At 53.1% G+C, this 15,172-nt stretch overlaps 6 protein-coding genes across 6 annotated transcripts; 2 read left to right on the forward strand and 4 right to left on the reverse strand.

Moving 5' to 3' along the window:
* Positions 1 to 72: 72 nt before the first annotated feature.
* On the reverse strand, positions 73 to 1,873 carry BO94DRAFT_530409 (putative disulfide isomerase). The gene is made up of 3 exons (XM_025610667.1): positions 1,508 to 1,873; positions 1,441 to 1,448; positions 73 to 1,380 (listed from the first exon to the last, which is right to left on the reverse strand). Exons 1-3 carry the CDS (start codon positions 1,661 to 1,663, stop codon positions 183 to 185), a joined length of 1,362 nt encoding a protein of 453 aa, XP_025472431.1. The 5' UTR covers positions 1,664 to 1,873; the 3' UTR covers positions 73 to 182.
* A 242-nt stretch (positions 1,874 to 2,115) lies between these two features.
* BO94DRAFT_552534 (F-box protein) lies at positions 2,116 to 3,639 on the forward strand (the record flags this gene model as incomplete). The annotated part of the gene is made up of 1 exon (XM_025613606.1): positions 2,116 to 3,639. The coding sequence occupies one exon, from the start codon at positions 2,116 to 2,118 to the stop codon at positions 3,637 to 3,639; it is 1,524 nt and encodes a 507-aa protein (XP_025472432.1).
* Positions 3,640 to 3,895: 256 nt separating this feature from the next.
* On the reverse strand, positions 3,896 to 5,814 carry BO94DRAFT_580844 (DnaJ domain protein; the record flags this gene model as incomplete). The annotated part of the gene is made up of 3 exons (XM_025615351.1): positions 3,896 to 4,647; positions 4,704 to 5,526; positions 5,653 to 5,814. 3 exons carry the CDS (start codon positions 5,812 to 5,814, stop codon positions 3,896 to 3,898), a joined length of 1,737 nt encoding a protein of 578 aa, XP_025472433.1.
* Positions 5,815 to 6,258: 444 nt separating this feature from the next.
* BO94DRAFT_455596 (F1F0 ATP synthase subunit gamma) lies at positions 6,259 to 7,530 on the reverse strand (the record flags this gene model as incomplete). Its single annotated transcript, XM_025607664.1, has 5 exons — positions 6,259 to 6,352; positions 6,400 to 6,434; positions 6,559 to 6,671; positions 6,727 to 7,301; positions 7,475 to 7,530. 5 exons carry the CDS (start codon positions 7,528 to 7,530, stop codon positions 6,259 to 6,261), a joined length of 873 nt encoding a protein of 290 aa, XP_025472434.1.
* A 1,125-nt stretch (positions 7,531 to 8,655) lies between these two features.
* On the forward strand, positions 8,656 to 11,495 carry BO94DRAFT_580846 (DNA topoisomerase 1; the record flags this gene model as incomplete). The annotated part of the gene is made up of 5 exons (XM_025615352.1): positions 8,656 to 8,865; positions 8,961 to 10,514; positions 10,564 to 10,803; positions 10,859 to 11,308; positions 11,361 to 11,495. 5 exons carry the CDS (start codon positions 8,656 to 8,658, stop codon positions 11,493 to 11,495), a joined length of 2,589 nt encoding a protein of 862 aa, XP_025472435.1.
* A 930-nt stretch (positions 11,496 to 12,425) lies between these two features.
* BO94DRAFT_530415 (NAD-dependent epimerase/dehydratase family protein) lies at positions 12,426 to 14,474 on the reverse strand. The gene is made up of 3 exons (XM_025610668.1): positions 14,128 to 14,474; positions 13,892 to 14,053; positions 12,426 to 13,820 (listed from the first exon to the last, which is right to left on the reverse strand). Exons 1-3 carry the CDS (start codon positions 14,177 to 14,179, stop codon positions 12,910 to 12,912), a joined length of 1,125 nt encoding a protein of 374 aa, XP_025472436.1. The 5' UTR covers positions 14,180 to 14,474; the 3' UTR covers positions 12,426 to 12,909.
* Between the last annotated feature and the right edge of the window lie 698 nt (positions 14,475 to 15,172).

The following is a 15,172-nucleotide window of genomic DNA, read 5'->3' on the forward strand; positions in this document are numbered from 1 at the left end:
CTCCCTTTCTTTACTATGATGAAGAATCACAAATAGTATATCAAGAGCCGGAGACATAATGTAATGTAACCCAGCTAGGAGTTTTCCATTCCAAAATACTCTTCAGTTGGTCTTTTACCTAAATAACACCTTGGCTAATAACAACAACAAATCATGCACAACGCTCATGCATGTGGGATATTTTACAGTTCGTCGTGGTCGGCCGTTGGCTTCTCTTCGACCTTCTCTTCGACCTTCTCTTCGATGACAATGCCCTCCGGCAACTTCTCTTTCTCGCCTTCACCCAGTCTCACGGCATCGATCCACGCCTCGACCCGTTCCTGGTCGTACTCGGCACCCTCGGCAGAGTCATACCTCCGCCACCAGCCTCGACGTCCGCTGAGAGCAATGATCTCCACGGAGGTCTGGTCTTCGGGCAGGCCGAGTGCAGCGCGAAGGGTCTGAGCTCCGCTGTTAATGGCAGGGACGCTGTAGAACGGGAAGACTTTGTGCCGACGGATGGAGTACTTGTGAGAGATCTCGGACAAGCTGAGAAGGGCATCCTTTGCTGGACTGGGGAGGTCCGCGTCCGGCTCAGTCGGTTCGGGGAGGAAGGCCAGAACACAGGTGGCGGATTTGGGAGTCAAGCAGGCGGCCTCGAGAGCCTCTGCGGTGGGAAGAGTATCGATGGGAGGAGCCGGGATGGGGACGCTGGCGGGTTTGGCTTCCTTGGCGTCGTCTGGAACGACCTTCGGGTCAGGAGACTCGGTGGGTTTCTGGGTATCGCGAGGGGTGGCGGATTTGGGGGCGGGATCCGGGTTAGGGGCAGCGACTTGGCTGAGGAACTCGACCATGGGTGCCTTCTTCAGTTCGCCGTCGTAGACAATGGGGTCTTGGCCGCCTCCGGGGAGTAGGACGAGGGTAGGGAACTCGGTGATGCCAAATTTCTCGACGGCTTCGGACTCCTTGTTGCGGACTTGAGCGACTTGAATGGAGCCGAGGAAGTCAATGGCAAGGGCGCGAATGAGAGGGCTGGTTGTGCCTTTCTCCGTGAAGAGGATGGCCTTGGGGGACTCCTCATCCTGCGCGAGCCAGGTGTCCAGGTCCTTGTCCGTGGCGCGCTTCACGTGGTTGGGGATTCTGTCGACAACAGCTTCGACGATGGCTTTGGTGCTCCGGGCGCCCTTGTAGTCCTCGACGCGGGGCTTTCCGGGTTTCTTGCCGGGGGTGACGATCTTGAGGGTAGGGAAGCCCTGGACGCCCATGCGGCCGCAGAGGGGTTTGTTCGCATCCTCGTCGCAGTTCACGGCCGCGACCTTGGCCAGTCCATCTAGGTTCTTTGCGGCTTTCTCGTAGGCGGGTTTGAGGTTCTGGCAATGGCCGCACCAGGGAGCGTAGAATCTGGAGGGGGCGGGGCTTAGGAATGGGAGAGATCTGGAGGGTGGTCGGGTGCTTGCTTACTCTACGATCTGGAGCTGGTTAGTATGGCATATAGGCTGTAGGGATGGCAAGGAAGAGCTCTATTCACCGAGGCGTGATTGGAGTTGGCAATGAGCTGGTCGTAGGTCTTGTGGTTGACCTGCAGAACCGGGGATTTCTTCGTATACAATCCATCGGCGTTGACGGGCAGGGCCGCCAGAAGCGACGCGACGAGAAGCAACGCTGAACTGGGCTGCAGCATCATGGCGGATGGGGAGGATATGCGAGGCGATCGAGGGGCGCTAATAGTAGCGATGCATCACCAGAAGTAAGAAAAAGGAAGAGGGTCAGCGCGGAGACAAAAGAGGGTTGAAGCAAGGTGTCCTGAAGCTCTTGGCATGTGACGCGAAGGACTGCAAGCTTTAATTCCGCCGCCATTCAATTAATTCCGCCGGGGCTGGTGGTGCCGGTGGTGCCTTCCCCATCCTACCCATCCACTCCTCTTCCCTCTCTTTACCTTTCGTACTCTCCCCACTCACTTGCCTGTGCCTGGATGACCCCGGCAATCACTCACCCGAGGAGCTTTCCAGCAGGAACTCCGTAGCTCCGACGGGCACGTGCTGCCATCCCTGCACAGTATATCTTTCTAGCACTATCTACCTAGTGCTCGGATGGCTCGCAAACTTCCCCGCATTCACTATGTCCCCACCAGTCGACATGTCCGTTGCATCAGATCATGAAGGCATGGGCATGTCCCTACTGCCACGGGAGATCTTCTGGATGATTTTGAATCATCTCAGTCCCAAGGACATCATCCGCTGCCGTCGAGTCTCCAAATCCTGGAACACAGCCTTTCGAAGCGCAGCCAATCTGACCCCGCTGTTGAAGAAGCTGTTCCCTTTGGCCGGAGAAGTACGAGAATTAGAGCTCGAGCTCGATGATGGCCTTGATACGGTAGAAGATGACGACTATGCATGCATGCTTTTCGATCAGATCGCCTCGAGATACGACCATCTAAGCTGTGCAAAGCCAAAATCAATTCACAGGTACAAGCTCTGCGATGACTTTGGGATCTCAGGCGAGAGGGAGTGGTTCCCAGTTCAGCCCTGGGAAAACCACGCCAGCCATCTCATGCAGCGCGTTGATCGTACCTTCGACGAGACATTCTGGTCCTATGAAGACGGGCTCGTGGTGTACCCGAGTGCGCATCATTCGTGCCTCGTCCTGATGGACTTCGATACCGACCGACGATTTATGGTCCCGTTCCTTATCACTGGGAAGGTGATACGCAGAATTCGCCTGCAGAAGAGGGTTCTTGTCGTCGAATGGGCGGAACCGAAGGCCTTCCACTGGCTCAATGACAGCGACGGCGTCCATCGGCACTTTGCCTCCTCATTCGATGTGAGTAAATCTGGGAGTGGTTGGAGTGTGACATTCCGAAATGAGTGGAAGATCATGTTCCTCGGTCATCCTCTCAGCGAGCGAGATCGATTCTATTCCACGCATAGCCAGACGCACTATGCGATCTACATCTGGCAGCCGAACCGCAGCCTCTACACTGCGGACGATGATGCGCCGATTGAGTCGTTGTCCGTCTGGGATATCTCCAAGCCGTCCTCTTATATGCCTTCTTTGGACCCCACTGGCCGCTTGCGAGTGGATTCGGATGACCGGGGACCTGCAATTGTTTCTCGATTTGGTTTCAGAGAACTAGGTTTCTACTCTGTTAGACAGAGAGGACTCCCGGCCGTGCAGTCCCTCAACATCACCGACGAAGACCAGTCCCTCGAGATAGTCGAAGGCGAGTGCACCGGTCCAATGAATGCTCTCGTTGGGCCAGCCGAATGGACATCTCGGGTGCAGGTTACCACCATTCCGTTGGTTGGGGAGGGTCCCTGCTGGCGACGACGTGCCGAATTCGCATTGCCTCCTTATCGCGGAAATTGTAGCCTACAGACAAGCCCCATCACATTTGCCGTCTGCGACGAGCGCTGGTACGCAATCATTTCCGAAACATACGATGAAAAAGCTCAAGTAGGATTCTGTCTGCATCTGAGTCCACGACAGTGGCCTTTTGACTTAAACATGTTCTTGACCATCCGTACGCCGTCATCTTATATCTCCTTAAAGCAAAGAAACATCTATGAACTCACTGGGAAAGGGAAGATCTGCGGAAATGAAAACTACATGATAGGCGAAAACGCCGATCACGAACTTATTGTCTACAGATTCGATCGATGAAGGCCTGTCTGTGAGGACTGTCCAGTCGAGGCATATATATATTACATAGCCTCCTAGACATTCACACAATGAATTACGTCAAATCCCCAAAGTAAAACGCTGCATATTTCCAGTAAAGAGTAATATACAATCCCATTAGCAATTGCAACCACGTCAAAGAAGAAACAACAGTGCTGCCAGTACCGAGTTTAAGAAATTGAATACCCGACAGCCAACGCATCAAACCAAATCAAAAAAGCAGAGCCATCCCACTAAGCTACACGACCTGTCGAACGCAGCACCCACTGAACTTACATCCCACGCACGCCCCAGTCCCACATCCCGGACAAGTCAACGTGTAAATAGGCTGCCAGAGATGGCATTCGTCACATACGGCCCGATTGAAGTGTTTCTCCCAGCAGCCCAAATGACGACAGTGCTGAGGGTCCTGGCCTTCCTGAAGCGACTTGGCCTCGGGCATCGTGAGACGGACACTTTCGAGCCAGCCGCAGTAGATCTCGAGGATCATGCCCGTTACCTCGTTGAGGAAGTCCTGGGCCGTATAACGGCCGCTAGGGTGGCTGAGTTTATTCTGAAAGTGAGGAATGAAGGGGGCGAGATAGTCAGGGGCGAGGGTGAGGTCGACTCCGGAAGTGGATTTCTTGGAGGGCTCGTCAGAAAAGGAAAGTAATGTGAGGTCTTGTTCGCATAAATCGTAGAATATGGATGATCCGCCGCCGCCGATGGAAGGTCGATGTACACTAACGCCGGACCTTGTCGGGCTGGCTTCGGATGACTGTCTGGCGGTTAGGTACTCGGAGCTGGACTGCTCGTCTGTGGCTTGTTCGGCTGCGTCCTCGTAGTAATAGAGATCTGCGCAGTCGTTGCCTGCGTCATCGTATTCATCATCGTCGTCGTCGTAGTAGTTGTAGGAGTCGGAGTCGGAGTGGTAGGAGGCGTCGGGGGGTGGGTTGGGGAGTTGGGGCCCAGGGAGTGTTCGTCGTGGTCTTCGTCGTCGTTCTTCTTGTTCTTGTCTTTGTTGTTGGGGTTTGGAGCTTCTTTTCCTTCGTCGGCATCGCTGTCACTGTCACTGTCGTCGTTGTCTTGTTCTTCGTCTTCTTTCATTTCTTCTTCCACATATTCTCTGTCCCAATCGACGCCCTGGTCATCTTCACCATTGGAATAGAAATCATCGTGATACTCCCTCGGCACCGACAAGCCCGCCTCCTTGGACCGCCAACAGTACCCAAAATCATAGCCCTTCGCGAACTCCTTCAGGTCCCCATCTTCATTCCCCTCCTCATCTTCACCACTCTTCAGTACTTCCTCATCCCTCTCCACATTCGCCCTCATGGCCGCCTTTCTTCTCTCCTCTTTCCCCTCTTCTTCGTTCTTCAAATACTCCAAAAACTCCTCGTACGTTTTAGGTCTATCATCCCAATCGAAACCAATCCACTCCTCCTCCACATATTCATCGTCATCGTCATCGTCATCGTCATCGTCATCGTCATCGTCATCGTCATCGTCATCCTCATAGTCCCCATCTCCCTCCTCCCTAGAAGCTGCAGCTGCAGCTGCCGCCTCAGCAGCCTCCCTCATCTCGGCCTCCCTCCTCAACATCTCCCCAACCCGAATCTCAACCTGCACGCGAGCCTTCTCTGCCAACGAATCCGCCGAAAAGGGGTCCATATGCACACTATTTCCGTAGCTGTACATATACCGTTCCCTGGGGTCCCTTAGGTCATAGCGGCTACCTTCCGTAGGGCGCCAGGTTGATCCGGGCGGGTAATCTTCGTCGTTGTAGTCGTCGTCCGGGAAGTCCGAGAAGAGGTACCCCTGTTGATGGAGACTGCTGTCGTGGGCTTGTTTTAGGATGGGGTCGCGAAGAATTTCAATGGCTTGTTGTATCTGGGGTTCAAACGTTATTTGTGTGAGTTGGGGAATGTGTTGGTGGTGGAGGAGGAGGAGGAGGGAAAGTAGGTGGGTGTTTGTATGTGTGTATGTATGGGGCTGGGTCGGGGGTGTTGAACTCACCTTTTGGAATTCGTCTGTGGAGGGGTCTTCGCTGGTAGTGGCGGTTTTCTTATCCGGGTGGTACTTTAATGCGAGTCTCTTGTAGGCGCTGTTGATGTCTTTCAGGCTGGCGTTATGGGATATACCCAGGATAGAGTAGTAATTGATGATGCGTGAGGGCATGGTGATGAGGTGAGGGGGTTTGTCTTCGGAAATGTAGAGTAGATGGAGTATATGGGGACAGGTGAGAGTAAAGTGAGAGAGGTATCACCAGGGTTTGAATAATGGAAGGGAGCAGGGTATTAGAGGAAGAATCCGGAAGGTCCGGACACTGGTTAGGTAGAGGAAGCTGTGAATGGAATTAACTCATTTGTACATTGCATGTGAGAAAGTGATAATTTCTCTTGCCTGATATTCCCTGCGGAGCTTGTCAGAAGGGAATAGGGGATTGCCATGGTGACAGAACCCTCATTCACAGTTGCTGCAAGCCCCTCACTGTTAGGTTCTGACCTTCACATAAGACAAAGAAAAGATAGTGATAGATTTTACAGGCTGACAAGCATCTAGGTATTTATGAGTAAGTCTACACACATGGCGACTCCCCCCACATAGGCTTCATAGAAGCTTTTACATGTCCGCACTGGCGGTGGCACCAGTGATAATTTCAACCAGTTCACCGGTAATGGCGGCTTGACGCTGACGGTTGTACAAGATCTGGAACCTGCAGGGCATTAGTCTCGGCTTATGAGAATTCAGCAGTGTACTCACTTGTTGATCATCTCACCAGCGTTCTTGGAGGCGTTCTACACAAAAGGTTAGTCCGGTTCCACCTCGAATAATCGAGTGATACTTGCCTCCATGGCGTTACGACGGGCCTAAAATCACATTAGCATCCGAATCAATTTCTTCTGAAGCTCCAGAACTTACCGAGATTTCGCAAGCGTGTCCCTCAGCCAGAGCCCAGTACAGGTTGTTGGCAAGGGCGTATTCGCGGAGGTGGGCCAGAGTTCCGTCATCGGTCTCGAAGGTGGAGAGGTTGGCTACACGATTAGTTCAGCTTCTACATTCGCAACGCATGAAGCTGCCATAACTCACGGGACTGGGTGATGGCCTCCTCGGAGTAAGCCTCAACGGTGCCGGCCTCATAGGACTGGGCGTTAAGGAACTTGTTGTAGATGATCTTAACGCTGGCGTAGTCGGTGGGCAGCAGGGCGATCTGGTCGGCGATGGCCTGGGCATCGTTGAAGGTGGGAATGTCCTTGCAGACGTTGGCGAAGCTCAGGACGATGGCGTTGGCGTTGGTACGAGACAGCTGAGCCTTGGCCTTCTCACCCAGAACAACGATGTCGGCATCGGGGTACTCCTGGACGATACGGCGAGTGGCCTTGCTAAGACCCGAGTGGATACCACCGCAAAGACCCTTGTCGGAACTGGCGACAACGAGCAGAGTCTTCTTGTCGGCGACGGCCTTGGTCTCGGCATTCTCGAAAACGGTGTTGGAGGTCTGACCGTAGGCGCGAGAGTCCTCCATGGCCTTCTGGGCGCGGGTAAGGCGGGTGGAGGCGATGACCTTCATGGTGTTGGTGATCTTCTCGATGTTCTTGATGGACTTCAGACGGCCCTCGATTTCACGCAGAGTCGCGAAGTTGGCGGCATTGGGAGGGGCAGTGCTTCGAAAAAATCAGCCATTGAACCATTGCGAAGTCTGCCTGCAGTTCTATCTCGCTTTGCTGGGGTGAATTGTGTGCGAGGGGCCAGCTAGGTGCCTAGCTTGGGGGGGGTGAAGAAGCGAAAAGGCGACGGACGGGCGGGTGTTGTGGACATCCGGAAGAGAAGAACTTACCGGGAGACCGCAACGCTACCAGCCCTCACAGCCGGACGAACAGCACGGGAGAACATATTGCAAAGAATCCGTACGGTCGGATGACCAACGATAAACAATCGTAGAGAGAGGGGGGTGGGGAGGGGAGGACGGAGGAGGAAGAGGTAAGAGAATCCTCGTAGGCTGGCGGTTGAGAAGTCGGTGGTTGAAGTTGGACTCCTGTTTCTGTTCTTCCGACAGCCGGGCAGCACGGGACCCAACCGCGCTAGTCCCAATCGGGCATCCTGGTGATGCTGGCTGGTGGTCCGGGCGGCCGCAGCGACCAGCCGCGCAGCCTAGGCTGGTTCGGGAGCTCGCAGTCATGTGACCGGGCTGCGCGCGGGCTTACATCGGCTGAGTCAGACACGCCACTCAGGCATGCAGGCAGCGAGGCCGGAATCGAATCGTCATAATCTCCAGGCCATGGAGCCTTGGCACCTCAGGCTGCCAGCCTCCTCGCACGGCGAGTGGCTGACGGTCCGGAGAAACATGATGATCGCCTCAGGCCCCAAAAGACGGCCTCGTTTTCCATTCCATTCCTTCTCTTCTTCTCTCTCTCTCTCTCTCTCTCTCTCTTTTCCCTCTTGTCATCTCTCTTTCTCTCTCCCCTGTCACCTTCCCCTTCCTCTTCTCCCCGCGCCGCTCCTTCATCTAGGCCCGTTTTACTCGAGTGCTCGTTTTCTCCTGACATTTCCCTCTCGGTCCATGTCTTTCTCTCCCTTTTGACGCTTCCTTCTTCACTCAGCCTTCTCATTGGCCAGGCCGCCGTTGCTTTCATCAATCCGTCAAGCGCCAGCTCCGGCCTGCGGACTCGCCCGCGCCCTCTCGTGTTTTCGCGCCTCGCCACCCCGGTCTTTCCTGCCTTCCTTCCCTACGGGCCAACGCGCTCTCCATCTCAGTCGCCGGAGAATCATGAGTTCGTCGGAGGACGATACCCCGCTTGTGAGAGCCAACGGGCGCCATTCCGGTGAGTTCTCTTTCTTTCGCCCTTCTGGTCCTCTCCTGGCTTCCTTTTACACCTCAGTGGTCCTTCATTTTTCTTTCACCTTTCACCCTAGCAGCGGATCAATCACCCGTTTGCGCTTCAATCTACTTCATTCCTCATGAATGCGATGAGTCTTACACCCTTTCTTGATTTTTTAGGCATCCGGACGGACCCGAAAATGCGCAGCGCGACGCAAACAAATGGCCATGTTGACCCTGGGGTCTCAATCCGCTTTGGCCCGGTCAAGGCCGATAATGATGTTGATATGGAGGACGCGGGAGCGGAAGCCGACGCCGCCGCGGCCCCTAAGAGGAAGTCGCGCGCCAGCGTCGGTCAAAGAAAGTCTTACGCCGAACCTGAAAGCAGTGAGGAGGATGATCAGCCCTTGGTACGCCAATCACCTTCACGCCAGTTCCTTCGTTTCCCCCAATTTTGCGACGCTATTGCTGTCGCTGTTCGTTTCAGCGGCTGACTAGTCGACAGAGCAAGCGACGTCGCACATCTGTGAAGCATGAGGACCCGGAAACGGATGACGATGTGCCGTTAGCGCTGAATGGAAGGAAGCTCCCCAAGGCTTCGGAGACCGCCATCGGTGAAGAATCCGATTCCGACGTGCCCATTGAAAGAAAGCTCGCCTCCCAAAAGAGGAAGATCCAACAGAAGGCTGAAAAGGAGGCCAAAGTGAGCCGCAAACAAGATACCGCGAAAGCTACAAAGCCCGCAACGACCAAGAGACAGACAAATGGCATCAAGAAAGAGCCTGAAGACAAGCCTTCCGCCGTCAAAAGAACACCGAAACAAACCAAGGCCACGGAGAAGGCTGCGTTGCCTTCACACGTTAAGAGGGCCGCTTCTAGTGGCAAGTCGACCCCTGTCAAGAAAGAGGAGAGTGAGGAAGCCGAGGATGGTGAGGAAGAGGAGTACAGATGGTGGGAAGACCCGACCAAGGGTGACGGCACGATCAAGTGGACGACCCTCGAGCATAACGGTGTTGTTTTCCCTCCTCCGTACGAGCCACTCCCGAAAAATGTCAAGATGAAATACGATGGCGTCCCCGTCACTCTCCATCCCGATGCTGAAGAGGTAGCCGGCTTCTTCGGCGGCATGCTGAACGCCACTCAGCATGTTGAGAATCCCACTTTCCAAAAGAATTTCTTCATGGATTTCCGTGACATTCTCAAGAAGACCGGTGGCGCTACCGATTCGAAGGGCAACAAGGTGGACATCAAGGACTTTCACAAGTGCGATTTCCAGCCGATCTTTGCTTTCTATGATGCACAACGTCAAGAGAAGAAGGCTTTGCCTCCAGCTGAAAAGAAGCGTTTGAAGGCGGAAAAGGATGAGCAGGAGGCCCCTTTCATGTTCTGTATGTGGGATGGACGCAAGCAGAAAGTGGGCAACTTCCGAGTCGAACCGCCTGCCCTTTTCCGGGGCCGTGGTGAGCACCCTAAGACCGGTCGCGTGAAGTCTCGAGTTCAGCCGGAGCAGATCACCATCAACATTGGCAAGGATGCGCCTGTTCCGCCACCCCCGGAGGGCCACCAGTGGAAAGAGGTCAAGCATGATCAAGAAGGCACATGGCTTGCCATGTGGCAGGAGAACATCAATGGCAACTACAAGTACGTTATGCTCGCGGCCAACTCCGATGTCAAGGGCCAGAGTGATTACAAGAAGTTCGAGAAGGCTCGTGAACTGAAGCACCACATCGACCGAATCCGCAAGGATTACCAGAAGAATCTCAAGCACGAGCTCATGGTCGAGAGACAAAAAGCCACGGCAGTCTACTTGATTGACCAGTTTGCTCTGCGTGCTGGTAACGAGAAGGGTGAAGATGAGGCAGAGACAGTGGGATGTTGCTCCCTCAAGTATGAGAACGTCACCCTCAAGCCTCCGAACAAGGTGGTCTTCGATTTCCTGGGTAAGGATAGTATTCGCTTCTACGATGAGGTCGAGGTCGATACGCAGGTCTTCAAGAACTTGAAGATCTTCAAGAAGGCTCCCAAGAAAGAAGGCGACGAGATCTTCGATCGACTAACGGTACGTACTTTGACTGGTGCGGCTGCGTCCCCGTGCTAATTCTCTCTAGACATCCGCCCTCAACAAGCACTTGTCAGCCTATATGCAGGGCTTGACCGCCAAGGTGTTCCGTACCTACAACGCTTCTCACACCATGTCGACGCTGCTTAAGGAGATGAAGGCCGAGGGCAACATCGCCGAGAAGGTCAAGGCTTACAATGACGCCAACCGTAGAGTCGCCATTCTCTGTAACCACAAGCGTACTGTCGCTGCATCCCATGCTGGCCAGATGGAGAAAATGAGTGAACGGGTAAGTTGGCCTCCTGGGACGCCCAACTTGATCGTAATCGCTAATATCTGCTCAGATCAAGGGACTTCGGTATCAGAAATGGCGTCTGAAGCAGCAGATGCTCGATCTCGAACCTAGTCTGAAGAAGAAGAAAGGCGCCAAGTACTTCGAAATGGACGAGGATATGGATCTCGACTGGGTGAAGGAGCACCAGGCTTTTCTTCTGGAAGAGCAGCGCCAGAAGATCCAGAAGAAGTTTGAAAAGGACAATGAGAAGCTTGCTGCTGAAGGTGAGAAGGAGATGAAAGCCGGCGAGCTTGAGTCTCGTCTGCAGGCCGTGAAGGATATGGAGAAGAAGTTTAACAAAGAGAACAAGTCCGGCAAGGTGGAAGCCGAAGGCAAAGGCCCGACTGTCAATCGGATCGAGGCCGCGATCACCAAGCTTGAACAACGCATCGAAACCATGGAGCTCCAGGCCCAGGATAAAGAAGAAAACAAGGAGGTCGCTCTGGGAACCTCTAAGATTGTGAGTTCATGTCTTCTTCACTACTGGTCACCGGTCAACTAACACTTCGCAGAACTACATTGATCCCCGTCTCACGGTTGTGTTCAGCAAGAAATTCGATGTTCCCATCGAGAAATTCTTCTCCAAGTCTCTCCGGGAGAAGTTCGAATGGGCCATCAAGTCCGTCGACCAAGAGTGGGAATTCTAATTCCCTCTGCAGTAGCACTATGGTCCTGTCTGGCCCGAGCCTGACTTCTGATGCTGTGTATTTTTGGCTTATCTTCTATGCTATATCTTCTTTGTTTACAACGGTGGGTAAACGGATTGCTTGTGCACTGCATTTTGGAGCCTTTTTTTCTTTTCGACTGTTTCTTCCCTTCCACATGTCTCTTACAAAAGCTACACTTGCCCTTTCATCGCCGTACGCCCTGTTTCACGTGGACACGATGAACATGCAAGGGGTCATTGACCCATCACCAGTTTGCTTGCCTATCTCCGGTCTTGGTTTTCGCCACGCCTCCCTTGGGTCCTTTCTCCTTGATCCAAGACCAGCTCCCATTGACCCCGCAGACGAAGACAAGAAAATCAATCTCAAAAGAGAAAAAAAAAAGACATAAAAGCCACGAAAGAAAGAGACATCCTCAACCCTATACATCAATATTATATACATCTCTGCAGTCAAGACATCTGAATCCAAGTGGAATCAATACAGGATCAATAGATACCTTGCTTAGGAAGTGCTTGCATTCTGCAATACCAAAACTCAATCAGTACAGTGCGCATAATGTAGTACTAAATTATTTATGAAAAATATTCTGCTAGATTTCTTTTGATTGGTGAGATTGATCAGAGATATAATACTACTAGTAATAATACTATGACTTGGGTACTCTTACTTAGCACGAGACGAAGTATGGGTAGAACCAGATGAAAGCTAATGCATTGAGAAGAAAGCAGTAGTGGACACGCTAAACGATCTGAAGACGCTAGTCTCACGATATAAGATTCTGCTCTAACCGAGAAAGCACGGTGGGATAATACCATGCTTATGAAACACATCAAGAGTTCTGTCATGCCTCGTCGATGCAAAAGTAAAGGTACAAAAAGGGATTCCAGAAGAAAATAGAAAGGTAAAGTGGAGAGGGAGGTATCCATCCATACGCAAGCGAGACGAGTAGGATTATATATGGTCAACATCAAGGAAAAGGCTCAACCTATCCATATGCAGTGCAGAATTCAAGTAGTCTATTGTGTATGATGTTCATCATCAGAAGGACGCACCATTCAACCCCAGCCAGCGACAGAAGAATGTGAAACGCAAGAAGGATATAGAACATACCAGTTGCTCAAGAATAAAACCCAGACCCAAACAGAACATTACAGATTACATGCAAAACGGTCCGTGGTATACAACATGTGAACTTGAGATGAGTGGATGCCGATGCGACAGGTCTATGTGCTTTTTGCCCGAAGGTCGGGTCAAGTCGGTGTATTCTGATGGGACTCCGTAATCATGCACGGTGGGAGTATAACAGCTTTCGTAGGTCGTCAGCACCGCGGCTGTTATACTCATGTGGAGGTCAGGTCGAGAAAGTCGAAGCAAAATATCATGTGTAAGTCGTCTATGGCCACCAGTCCATTCGCTTGTAGCTGTCCACCATGGCTCGTACAGCATCGGCATCGAAGCGCTCTCGAGTAGGCTCCCACCCAACGGTCTTTTCGAATAGCGTGCCATCCAGAGACATGTCTTGATCCTTGATCACGTCCTTCTCCAGGAATGGGCTAATAGGTCCGGGTCGTTCGATCTTTTTCTCTTCGATCAAATCGGCCCAGCCCTGCAAGCACTCCTCGTTCATGTCGTCCACAACATCGTCGAGGTTTAATTTTGCCAGTTGGGAAGCCAGGGAGCCCAAAAAGTCGCACTTCAACCCAAATACTTCAGACAGGGCTTGTGCAATGTGCTCCTGACGAGTATCGCCATGGTCAACAACGTTGAAAGCGATAGGAGCGGTCCCGTCCGTCGGGGCGCTGGCCCTCCATTCAGCTGCCTTCCACAATGCGCTGGCCGCGTCCTTGACGTAAACGGTGTTGATCTTCAGATCCTTGGTGTATAGCAGCTCCAAATCCTTCTGCATATCCAGGTGAACACGAGCCAGGCAGATTCCCATTGCGAAGTAGCCCGAGTCGTATTCTCCGTAAACATGGGGCAGACGCATCAAGCAGTAGTTGAGACCTGGGATCTTCTGCAGCTCCTCGCTGGCCTTCATCTTCCACTTAGCCAGCTTGTGCCATGGCTGCAGTTTGTCATCTTCCTTGCGCGGACTCGAGCCACTTTTGTAGACATGAGCGGTCGAGCACTCGACGAAAGAGCGGATGCCTCGCCGGGCGGCTTCACGACCCAGGGCAACAGTGAGGGCGTAACTGCGGACTTCGTAGACATCATCGGGTTGCGAATGCCTCGTTTCACCTCCGCAGTTGATCACATAGTCAAATTGCTCGCCATTGGCACGGTCGAAGATACGAGGGAAGTGCTCTAGAGTTCCACCCAGCAAAAGTCAGCTATCACTGCTGTGGCCACCTAGAAACAGGCTCTCCGTAACTCACGTTCACGACTGGCATCAGCCTGGACGAATTTGTCTTTTGAGCAAGCTTCCTGAAACTCAGGGGCCAGCCACGCCAGCTGGGGCAGAACCTTGTCGACTAGTCGGACCTCGGAGGCCAAGTTGTTTTCATGCAGATAGAGGGCGAGATGGCGACCGATAAATCCTACGACACACGGCGTCGTCCGTCAGCCAAGACCTCCTGGGAATGGGGACGGGTGCACAAGGGGGGAAGCGTACCTAAACCACCAACGATCAGGACGGCAGGCTTTTTGCTTTGGTCGTCGGCCATTATGGAATGAAAATGAGACACGAGATGAAGATTGGAATGCAAACAGGACCACCCTGTGGTACTTTCTTCTTAGGAAGGCTTGATGCGAAATGCGGACTGCTGGCCGACAAGACACCCCGCACCCGAGCGCAAACAAAATTGAAGAATGCGGGGAGGAAAAGGGGGAGGGGAAGCAGGAAGAGCGTCACCACACGTAAGGGACGGATGTCAGGGGGGGTGGGTGGCAGTGAGGTCGGAAGGTTGGGTTGGTTTGAGTTAAATTCCACGCGGGGGGGGGGGGCAAAGAGAGGGGAAAGATGGAAGGAAGAGAGAGGGAAGAAAAGGAGGAGGGCGAGGGGGAGGCGAAGAGAAGAAAGAGACGGGGGAAGGAGCAGGCAGGGAACAGGATGAGGCAGGAGCGATCCTGGTCCGGGATTCCACCATTTATCAGAATCAGCTGTTCAGCATCTAATCTCACGGCCTCACTATGGCGGCACTACAGTGTCCACTATCGTTCGGGCTGAGACAGGCACCACCGTAATGGGCCAGCAGCTGATCAAACCGGTGCTATTTATCTATCTCATCCAAGCGTGAAGCTCTTTTGTCCCTGCGTCGGATGTCCTCTTTCGACTCGAGGAGCCCGGGAGGTTGCAGGATGACTACACACTCACTACACACTCACTATACTACTAGATGCTAATCTACCGAGTTCCGGGCACCCACCACCACCACCCTCTCTCTCCCATGGGTTCCCTCGGTGCTTCCCCATACATTCCATACTTTCTGATCTTCCTCATCTCCTGGTGTTCCGGAGTTTATCACTCTTGCCGCGGGTGACGCTGGACTCTCGCCAAAACCGCATCCCGAACGAACTCCGCTACCGCCGCGTCTAGAAATTTCGCCGGCTCGGTGGATGTTCCCGCTGGGTTTTCCCTCGTACAGTAGTGGGCAGTTAAGACTTGTCGACCAAGGCCGACAAATTAATTCATCATCCCTCCCCTGCCAAGCACGCGT

Source organism: Aspergillus sclerotioniger, assembly GCF_003184525.1.
Source record: "Aspergillus sclerotioniger CBS 115572 chromosome Unknown BO94scaffold_2, whole genome shotgun sequence".
NCBI lineage: Eukaryota > Fungi > Ascomycota > Eurotiomycetes > Eurotiales > Aspergillaceae > Aspergillus > Aspergillus sclerotioniger.

What these genes read in the sequence shown, in the direction of transcription:
- BO94DRAFT_530415 (XM_025610668.1), bottom strand. Translation starts at nt 14,179, where the DNA reads ATGGCCGACGACCAAAGCAAAAAGCCTGCCGTCCTGATCGTTGGTGGT. An exon ending in CCTGATCGTTGGTGGTTTAG is followed by an intron (nt 14,054 to 14,127) that starts GTACGCTTCCCC and finishes CGTGTGTCGTAG; the next exon opens with GATTTATCGGTCGCCATCTC. An exon ending in GGCTGATGCCAGTCGTGAAC is followed by an intron (nt 13,821 to 13,891) that starts GTGAGTTACGGA and finishes GTGGAACTCTAG; the next exon opens with AGCACTTCCCTCGTATCTTC.
- BO94DRAFT_530409 (XM_025610667.1), bottom strand. Translation starts at nt 1,663, where the DNA reads ATGATGCTGCAGCCCAGTTCAGCGTTGCTTCTCGTCGCGTCGCTTCTG.